Source organism: Triticum aestivum, chromosome 2B, assembly GCF_018294505.1.
Source record: "Triticum aestivum cultivar Chinese Spring chromosome 2B, IWGSC CS RefSeq v2.1, whole genome shotgun sequence".
Lineage (NCBI taxonomy): Eukaryota > Viridiplantae > Streptophyta > Magnoliopsida > Poales > Poaceae > Triticum > Triticum aestivum.
Window position 1 is genome coordinate 712,789,858 of NC_057798.1, and position 9,928 is coordinate 712,799,785.

General features: G+C 51.2%; 2 protein-coding genes across 3 annotated transcripts; both read left to right on the forward strand.

Annotated features, from left to right (window-relative positions):
• The first annotated feature begins 729 nt into the window (after nucleotides 1-729).
• LOC123046888 (anthocyanidin reductase ((2S)-flavan-3-ol-forming)) lies at nucleotides 730-2,750 on the forward strand. 2 transcript variants are annotated; one of them, XM_044470323.1, is made up of 6 exons: nucleotides 730-1,019; nucleotides 1,147-1,313; nucleotides 1,525-1,734; nucleotides 1,815-1,974; nucleotides 2,107-2,320; nucleotides 2,401-2,750. In XM_044470323.1, exons 1-6 carry the CDS (start codon nucleotides 884-886, stop codon nucleotides 2,546-2,548), a joined length of 1,035 nt encoding a protein of 344 aa, XP_044326258.1. In that variant the 5' UTR covers nucleotides 730-883; the 3' UTR covers nucleotides 2,549-2,750. The 2 variants fall into 2 exon arrangements, with proteins under 2 accessions (XP_044326258.1, XP_044326259.1); XM_044470324.1 differs by having other exon boundaries at nucleotides 1,525-1,725.
• Nucleotides 2,751-4,453: 1,703 nt separating this feature from the next.
• LOC123042234 (anthocyanidin reductase ((2S)-flavan-3-ol-forming)) lies at nucleotides 4,454-6,582 on the forward strand. Its single transcript, XM_044464729.1, has 6 exons — nucleotides 4,454-4,725; nucleotides 4,874-5,040; nucleotides 5,303-5,503; nucleotides 5,593-5,752; nucleotides 5,984-6,200; nucleotides 6,345-6,582. The coding sequence occupies exons 1-6, from the start codon at nucleotides 4,602-4,604 to the stop codon at nucleotides 6,508-6,510; spliced, it is 1,035 nt and encodes a 344-aa protein (XP_044320664.1). The 5' UTR covers nucleotides 4,454-4,601; the 3' UTR covers nucleotides 6,511-6,582.
• The last annotated feature ends 3,346 nt before the right edge of the window (nucleotides 6,583-9,928 follow it).

Sequence of the window (9,928 nt, forward strand, 5' to 3'; positions counted from 1 at the left end):
GTTATATATACACGCTACACATGTGTCTATGTATACAAAGAGAGGCTGAGTTGATTTCATTTGTTTGACTAGGCTGAGAATTGTATAGTTACCTCGTGCTCTAGTCCTCGTTATCTCTTAGTTTTTTTCTTTTCTTTTTTGATGTGTCATCATCTCTTAGTTGGCAGCACGTCGCGCTCGGGACCACTGTCCACTACACATTGACCTGGAAGAGAATTAGTGTATGGTTAATCCATCGTCTTGTCCTCGCCTCTTTTTTTCGAAACGGAGGCAAAAAATATTTGCCTCATGATTAATTAAAAAGAAAAAAATTGCCTAGTTAATTTACGGAAAACCGGACGAAAACCGATACAAACTCCCAAATGCGGACTACTCGCAAAGTAGGAAACACCGAAACCGCTCAAGCGGCCCTCTAAACAAACAACAGCAGCAATCCTCGACACTTGAAGAACACAGTGAAACTCGTAACAAGCACACCAACGAAAACTGACCACCCTCCATCATGAAACCACATACGCCTTTTGGATGTCCTCGCCTCCTCGGCCTGTATATTCTTTGTCGGATGAAAAGGTTACTGTGCAGCTCCCTCGTGCTCCCCGTGCTCTAGACTCTCTCTATTCCGCATCCTTTTGTTGCAGGGCTGGCTCCAGGTGAAAACAGTCCCTAATCATGCGGTCTGATCCTGATATCGACTTGCGTGGGTGGTGTTGAACGCGGCTCCCCAACCACTGAAACCACCAGCCACGACCACGTCTTCTCTACATAATGCACGTGCAGGTGCGAGCACAATCCAGTTCCCTGACCACTCGACCAGAGGAGTAGAGCTGTGGTGCTCGAGTTACTGCCAGGAGCCCAGGAGACTGTAGTAGTGATCACCGGCGATATGGCAGCGGCGGCTGGCGATGGGACGAGGAGGAAGACGGCGTGCGTCACCGGAGGGAGCGGCTACATCGCGTCGGCGCTCGTCAAGATGCTGCTGGAGAAGGGCTACGCCGTGAAGACGACGGTCAGGAACCCCGGTAATTACTAGACCTTTATTTATCTCCGATGAAACCATCAGGCCGCACGTATGGAACCCGTGGCGGGATCGATTCTGTTGGCATCTGAAACTGATCGTATGCCTCGTGTGATGTTTTGGATTCCCAGATGACGGGGAGAAGAACGCGCATCTCAAGACCCTGGCGGCGCTGGGGCCCTTGGAGGTCTTCCGCGCAGACCTGAACGAAGAGGGCAGCTTCGACGACGCCGTCGCCGGCTGCGACTACGCCTTCCTCGTCGCCGCTCCGGTGGCCCTCATGCCAAAGAACCCCGAGGTAATCAAGTACACGACCACAAACTCCAGTCTCAGCGTTTACTTTGTTCTTCGTGTGTGCGCTTGTGTCACTGTCACAGTGTGTGAATGTGCACCATGATGGCATGTCTGTCACAAATCAGCATACTGTTCTTCTTTTCTTTCATTCTTTTTGGAAAAAGGAGACAAATCAGCATATACTCTTCTTAATTCGTTAATTTGGGTGATGTCAGGAAGAAGTGATCCAGCCAGCGATTCAAGGAACCCTGAACGTGATGAGGTCGTGCGTGAAGGCGGGGACGGTGAAGCGCGTGGTGCTGACATCGTCGACGGCCGCCATCTCCAGCCGGCCGCTGGAAGGCGACGGCCACGTCCTGGACGAGGACTCCTGGTCCGACGTCGAGTACCTCAGGGCCACCAAGAGCGGTACCTGGGTGCGTACGGTCGGTGGATCAATCAGTGGAACGTAGCATATGAGTCTGGAACGACGCCGTAACTACGTGTTGTCTTGGCGTTGCTGCAGGCGTACCCTGCCTCGAAGGTGCTCGCGGAGAAGGCGGCGATGGCGTTCGCGGAGGAGAAGGGCCTCAGCCTGGTCACCGTGTGCCCCGTGGTCGTCGTCGGCGGGGCCCCGGCGACCAAGGTGAAGACCAGCGTCCCAGAAGTCCTCTCCTTGCTCTCCGGTGAGGCCTCCGTCCGGATTTCAGCCCCGTTCTTCTCCGCGTCTCTGTTCCAAGTTTCAACGCTACGCCCGCCGTGATCGCGTGCTATATACTCCGTATAACGTGGCGCGCGTGATGGATCGCTCACTTCAGGCGACGACGACATGGTGGACAACCTGGAGCTGATCGAGAAGGCGTCCGGGTCGATCCCGCTGGTCCACATCGACGACGTGTGCCGCGCCGAGATATTCGCCGCCGAGGTGGCCACGTCCGGGCGGTACATCGTCTGCACCCTCAACACCACCGCCGTGGCGCTCGCCCACTTTCTGGCGGCCAAGTACCCGCAGTACGAGATCAACGACGACCGGTACGTACTCAACTGCCCACCTAGACGAGTTACGAAGCTTGTGTGCACTGACTAGTCGTGAGCTTGTGTTTGGTTTGCAGCATTGGTCATCTTCCGGAGAAGCCGAGGGTGAGCATCTGGTCGGACAAGCTCATCAAGGAGGGGTTCGAGTACAAGTACAAGAACCTGGACGAGATATACGACGACCTCGTCGTGTACGGCAGGACCCTGGGACTCCTTAAATACTGATCTCAGTACGGGATTATGCGCTTGCAAAATAAATCTATCCTCTACTCCTAGAGGCTAGAGCACAAAATGTGTGAAATGTTTGTGCTTAAGTTCAGTTTCATGATTGCTGACCGAGAGCAGAGCTTGTAAAATCGTGTAGCTTTGTTTTGCCCTTCTTGTTTGTGTTTATCTCGCAAGAAATGAGATTACTATTTCCATGTCACGATCGAGAACCATCTGATCTAGACATCAAATCTGTAAAAATATAACCGGATAAGAAAATATTGATATGCTGGTTCGTCATCACTCCTAGAAAGAAAAGGGGTCATATATTGATATGAATCTCCATGGACATTTGTAATGTTCCGTGGCTTCCAAGTGGTGATTAAGACAGTCGACGGATAATCCGGTTCGACGATCCTTCATGGAAGCAACATTGTCCCCCCCCCCCCCACCCCCACCCCCTCTTACTTGGACTGGGCCCACATGTCATTGACCCAAAGGCACATGCAGCTATGGCACCGAAGCAGCGTCCCTCTTACTTGGTCTTTAGAATCAGAGCTAACATGTTCTCGGTGCTTGTGGACAATTATTTACCGAATTTTAGCGTAGCTTTACAAGAGCTGTCGTGGGGTTGTCAGTGGTGAAGTCACAATTGTTTGTGGGGACTATTGACTATGATGCTTGCCTAGCGTGTGAGCGTCTCTGTTGTGTGTCAGGTCGGCCATGTGTGCCCTCAAAGCTGTCATGTTACATAACGACTGATGTGGATGTTTGTTTTGGTTTTAACCTTAAGTACTTTCCATAATGTTAATTAAGCATATTTTCTATCATTAAGATGGGATGAAGTTTTTTTCTTCATTGTTCGAAAAAAATTATACTCCCTCCGTAAACTAATATAAGAGCATTTAGAATACTAAAGTAGTGATCTAAACACTCTTATATTAGTCTACAGAGGGAGTACATGCAATATGTTCTCATATAATCCATCTGTTTCAAAATAGATGACTCAACTTTAGTTATTTTGAAACGGAGGAAGTATTGATGTGCAAAGAAGTGTAGTTTGTGCACTCAGTGGTCCCTCATAGCTTCTGGAGGAGCCAATGGTCAGCGACTGGTCCAACAAGCTCATCAAGGAGGGATTCAAGTACAGGTACAAGAATTTAGATGAGATATACCATGATGTCGTCGTGCACAACAAAGACCCTAGGAATCTTTCCATCATGACATGGTGGACTTCTCGATCTTTATGCACTTGCAAAATAAACCATTCCTTCTAAGGGCACAAAACATGTAAAAATGTTGATGGCTATGCTTGATTTCTCGATTTCTCGCCGAGAGCACATCTTGGTAAAATGTTGCGTGTACTGTTTGTTTAGTTCTTGCCTGTGTTTATCTTATATATGAAAATGAGATTACTATTTCCATGTCACTGTCGAGAACCATATTTGTGCCTTGGTAAAAATTGTTTGTATACAAAAATGAAATTGTAAAAAGGAGTAGAAAATAAAATAAATGAAATGAAATTTTCAAAAAATAAAGCTGAAAAAGGAAAACTGAGGAGAAAAAAAACACCGGCCATTTCATCCCGGAAGGGGAGAACTGCTAGCCCATCTTATCTCTCACCATTTTCTCATAAAAAAAATCTCATCTCTCACGAAGCATGTTTTCTAAGAAAAAGGAAAAAAATAAAAATATCGCCAACATCACGTGCTACTGAACGTAGCTCGCTGTTGAGATCGACCAACCAAAGCTCTCGAAACAGGTTTCGTCCCGTTTTAAGATAAGGCAAATGACCAACCAAAGCTACCCGTCACTTTCTCACAGTGACTCTACATAATATGCTGGTCATTTTCATCTACCAAAAGGACCTCCTCTCATTGATTCGTACTACGATAATTTACCACTGGCCCGCAGCTTGTCTGTCTGTATACACAGGATCTTCCTTGCACCGAGGGGATATATGCGGGTTCTCAGGTATTCGCAGTGTGCCAACAAGGCAACAACCAGACCAGACCAGACTAGAGCAGAGGAACCTCCCTGGATCGCGACACTAGAGTAGTGGCCGGCGGCGATGTCGGCGGGTGAGAGAAGGAAGACGGCGTGCGTCACCGGAGGGAGCGGCTACATCGCCTCAGCGCTCATCAAGCTGCTGCTTGTGAAAGGCTACGCTGTCAAGACGACCGTCCGAGACCCCGGTTGGATTCCTGACTATTCTTTCCAGTTTCATCTTCAGTAAATTCAGCCAGGAAAGCATGCCTACCAAATCTTTTGCTGAAATTGCTTCGAGTTTTTGTGCTCCCAAGGTTCGCCCCCAACTGAAGATTCTGTGATTTGTCGCTGCAGATGACACGGAGAAGAATTCCCATCTCAAGGACTTGCAAGGACTTGGCCCCTTGGAGATCATCCGTGCCGATCTGAGTGAGGAAGGCAGCTTCGACCAAGCTGTTTCCGGCTGCGACTACGTCTTCCTCGTCGCCGCTCCTCTGAACCTGATGTCGGCAGATCCGGAGGTAAACTGACTTTTCCACCAAGCTTCGTTTTCACGTACATCTGTGATGGTAGTGTAGATGTGTAGTTAGTGGGTTGGAACGCAATCATTATGTTGCTCGCCCCTCTGTCAGGTAGAGAGCTTCTGAATTCTGATCCTTATTACCCTCTGATGGCAATTGTCATTTTAGCATTCGGCATCCCAATTATGTCAGCTTATTTCCTCTTGAGGGACAAGTATAACTTACTGTGTGCTTTGTGTTGCTACGGTGATGGTGACAACAGAGAGATCAGGTCGAAGCCACTGTCCAAGGAACGCTCAACGCCATGAGGTCCTGCGCGAGGGCAGGGACGGTGAAGCGCGTGATGCTGACGTCGTCCACCGCCGGGGTATCCAGGAGGCCGCTGCAGGGCGACGGACACGTGCTGGACGAGAGCTCCTGGTCCGACGTCGAGTACCTCAGGGCCAACAAGCCACCAACCTGGGTACGTGCGTTTCACTGGGTTGGGATTTAGGAACACGACACCTGCCATGGGCTGACCCTGGTATCTTGTCCTCCGCGTTCATGTCGCAGGGGTACTCGGTGTCGAAGGTGCTCGCGGAGAAGGCGGCGAGTAGATTCGCGGAGGAGAACGGCATCGACCTCGTCACCGTGTTGCCCGTGTTCACCTTGGGCGCGGCGCCGGTCTCCAAAGCAGCATCCAGCGTTCCCGTCACCCTCTCCTTGTTGTCAGGTGAGTGATCGAGGCATATGTGTTGAGCATCCCTGCAAGCATTCCTTTCTTTTTTGTTTACAGACTGGAAGATTCAACAAAGAAGCTATGATCTTGAGTAGTCGCTTATTTTCACATATTACTTGCTGAAATTTGGAGAGACCGATAGAAGACATTTCATATGGCTATTTGTTTATCATTTTGGCATTCCATTATAACCCGATTGACCGGTGACGTGTCTATATATCTCAGGTGATGAAGCGCAGTTGGCCATCTTGGAAGGCTTGCAATCCGTCACCGGCACCGTGTCGATAACCCACGTGGAGGATCTCGATCGCGCCGAGGTGTTCGTCGCCGAGAACGAGTCCTCGTCTGGGAGGTACATCTGCCGCAGCCACAATGTCACCATCTTGCAGCTTGCTGGTCTCATGGCACAGAAATACCTGCAATACAATGTGAATGCCGATCGGTGTGTACTACTCCCTCTGTTTCAAAATAAGTGTCTCGCGTTTAGTACAAAGTTGAGATACGAGACGAAAAAAGTACAAATCTTCCACATGCATGCATGTTCATGCGGTGACGGTGAGCTATTGACGACATGTGTTTTCTGTAGATTTCGTGGGTGCCCCGAGCAATCGAAAGTGTGCATTTCGTCACAGAAGATTGTTGGGGAAGGGTTTGTCTTCAAGTACGAGAGCCTGGGTGAGATTTTGGATGACCTTGTTGAGTACGGCAGGTGTCGTGGTTCTAAGTCTGACAGTAGAATAGTGGTAGGATAACGGAGCATGATCTATCGAGATGCATATGGGTGACACGGTGGTTTTAACGAGTTCGGGCCTCTCACGGTGGAGATAACAACCCTACGTCTCGTGCTCCGGAGAGGCTTTGTTTTATCTTAGTATGTATCCGGAGATTACAATGTGTGTGTGTGGAAGAGAGGAACGGATCCCCATGCCTGAGCTAAGTCCTGAGACTAATGGTGAAAAGAGAGAGAGGTGGAAGGAAAGAACCCCCCAAGTCTAGTGGTGGGGGGTGGCTTATATAGAGTGCGCCACCCCCTCACCTCCTATGTTACAAAGTGGGGTATGAATGCCATAATGCCAGTGATGGGGTTATGTACCTAGGGTAGGGTCATGGACCTGTTCCAAGTAACTTACCCTAGGACATCCTTAGAAGAGGTCGCCTTCCAGTCGACCAACAAGGATTCACTCGACTGGCCTGAAGGACTCGACCACGAAGACTCACTCGACCACCAGGAGGTCAAGAGGCACTCTGCACCGCAGCGGCCTGTAATCAAGTAGACTTTATGATAGTAAAGGCACTTTATGTGGGGCGTTACCAGTAACGCCCCAGACTTAACTCACCTTAAACCCTCTCCTACGTGGGCTGGCTGGGGTCCTGGCGCACTCTATATAAGCCACCCCCCTCCACAGGCAGAGGGGTTCGGCACCTTGTAATCCATACATTCATAATCCACTCGACCGCCTCCGGGCTCCGAGACGTAGGGCTGTTACTTCTTCCGAGAAGGGCCTGAACTCGTACATCCTTTGTGCTTACAACCTCTCCATAGCTAGGACCTTGCCTCTCCATACCTACCCCCCACTCTACTGTCAGGCTTAGAACCACGACAGTTGGCGCCCACCGTGGGGTAGGTGTTTTAGCGATTTTGTGGAGAAGTTGCGATTCTTCCGAGTACTTTCATCATGGTGTCTGCTGGAATTTTGGTCGAGGGTCAAGAGATCCGTCTCGGCACTCTCACCTTCATCGCCGACGACTCCGCATGGCTCCAGGAGGCTCCACTCGACGTAGATGCGCTCCCCGTCCGCGGTGCGACGCATTTTCGCGCATGTGTCCGCGGCGTTCTGCTGCGGCAACCGTCGACCCAGTATCGGTCGGCTCCTCCATCGTCCACCCTCCCGGTCTCCCGCCAGCGCAAGCGCTCAGGCCGGTCGAGGCTTCAGCGATGGGTGAGTCACACGGTGGCTCGCCAATCGGCCACTACACAAGTTGCGGCAATCGAGCCTAACGAATCTCTCTACGGCTTGTTCGATCAGTCGACTGGCTCCGGAGAGACTGCATCCGAGTGCGGTAGCAGTGATCCAGCGGCGGAAATCTTGATGGTCGACGGGCCCCACAGCCCTCCTGGCTTCGCCCGTGGTGGTGGAGCAGGTGACGGCGGCGACCCTGCACGAGACTACGAAGAGTACCAGCCCGAGCCACTCGACTCTCTGCAAAGAGAAGAGCTTCACCGCAGGAACGAGGATCCCCTGCGTATTCCCATCGCAGGAGAAACCCCCGAGGCTCGTGCCTTGGAGGAGGCGCGTCTGGCCAATTTGGCCGAGCGCACTCGACTGGAGAACCTTCAGCGAGCACTCGACGAGCGCGCGCGGCAACGAGTTCCCGACACCAGTCGACGTCAACTCTTCCCGCCGACTCAGGTATATCGAACCCCAATTCAGAATTTAGCAGCTGCGACCCGTATAGCAGAGTCCATTCAGCCTTCGCAGTCAGAAGCTGGCAGAGGTTTGCTGCAGATCAGGGATCTGCTCCGGGCAGCAGGAGATCAGAATTCAGCCGTGTCTCAGTCGCGCAACAGAATTCACAGTCGATCTGTCACTGTGAATACGGTTCAGTCGGCTCACAGCCCCAGATCGCCTCCGCGGCGCGAAGGGCGTGAGAATCGGCGAGATCAATATGGCGACAGACTCGACCGAGATGATAGGCGTCGAGTGCCCTCTTCCCCTCCGAGGGGTGGGTCTTACGCTCCTCGGCAGCCAGAGGATAGGCGTCAGTACAGTACAGGGCGTAGGGTTCCAGTTGACCCCAGAGAGCCAGGCTTCGACGCGCGATCCATTATCGTGCAAGGGTTGGTCGACCGGAACAGAGCCCATCGAGGCGCACTCGACAGAGATGTGCTCACGAGCAGTCGAGTACATGTTTCTGGTCCTGAATGTTTCAGCAGAGCTATCAGAGCCGCAGTTATCCCCCCCAATTTCAGGTTGGCAACAGGAGTCAGCAAGTTCACTGGTGAGTCTAAGCCTGAAACTTGGCTTGAAGACTACCGAGTGGCAGTTCAGATCGGTGGTGGGAACGACGAGGTGGCCATGAAGCATTTGCCCCTCATGTTGGAAGGTTCTGCCAGGGCATGGTTGACTCAATTGCCTCCTAGCAGCATTTACACTTGGGAAGATCTGTCCCGAGTGTTCGTCAGAACGTTTGAAGGGACTTGCAAGCGACCAGCGGGATTGACAGAGTTGCAAGTCTGCGTGCAGAAAACTAATGAGACTCTCAGAGAGTATATTCAGAGGTGGATCACTTTGCACCACACTGTGGAGAATGTCTCTGATCATCAGGCAGTATGCGCCTTCAAAGACGGCGTCAAGAACAGAGAACTGAGTTTGAAATTTGGTCGAACCGGTGACATGACCTTGAGTCGGATGATGGAGATTGCTACCAAGTACGCCAACGGCGAAGAAGAAGACCGACTCCGAAGCGGCAAGCACAAGCCGAGTCAGTCGGAAAAAGGAAACACCAGTCGGAAACAGAAGCGGAAGGCTGAACCGGCAGCTCCTGGAGAGGCTCTGGCCGTGACTCAAGGAAAGTTTAAGGGGAAACCAAAAGGATCCTGGAACCCCAAGAAGGTAAAGGATAAAGAAGGGAACGACGTGATGGATATGCCGTGTCACATTCACACGAAGAAAGATGAAGAGGGGAATATCATTTACCCAAAGCACACCACTCGCCAATGTCGACTCCTGATCCAGCAGTTTCAGGGAAAACAGTCTAAGGACAAGGAGAAGGAGTCGGACAAGGCTGAAGACAAAGAGGACAGTGAGGGAGGATATCCGCATATCAACTCCACTCTGATGATCTTTGCAGATGTGGAAAGCAGAAGTCGACTGAAAGTGATTAACCGAGAGGTGAACATGGTTGCCCCAGCAAAGGCAAATTATCTGAAGTGGTCTCAAACACCCATCACATTCGACCAATCTGATCACCCGACTCATATTGCCACCCCCGGGAGGCAAGCTTTGGTGGTCGATCCAGTTGTCGAAGGCACTCGACTGACAAAGGTGCTGATGGATGGTGGAAGTGGGCTGAACTTACTGTATGCAGACACACTGAAAGGTATGGGCATTCCGATGTCCCGACTGAGCACTAGTAACATGAGCTTTCATGGAGTTATACCAGGGAAGA

Coding starts and splice junctions, on each gene's coding strand:
- LOC123046888 (XM_044470323.1), top strand. CDS start 884: ATGGCAGCGGCGGCTGGCGATGGGACGAGGAGGAAGACGGCGTGCGTC. Junction 1,020..1,146: donor GACGACGGTCAGGAACCCCG/GTAATTACTAGA, acceptor TTGGATTCCCAG/ATGACGGGGAGAAGAACGCG. Junction 1,735..1,814: donor GCGGTACCTGGGTGCGTACG/GTCGGTGGATCA, acceptor GCGTTGCTGCAG/GCGTACCCTGCCTCGAAGGT.
- LOC123042234 (XM_044464729.1), top strand. CDS start 4,602: ATGTCGGCGGGTGAGAGAAGGAAGACGGCGTGCGTCACCGGAGGGAGC. Junction 5,041..5,302: donor TGATGTCGGCAGATCCGGAG/GTAAACTGACTT, acceptor TGGTGACAACAG/AGAGATCAGGTCGAAGCCAC. Junction 6,201..6,344: donor TACAATGTGAATGCCGATCG/GTGTGTACTACT, acceptor TGTTTTCTGTAG/ATTTCGTGGGTGCCCCGAGC.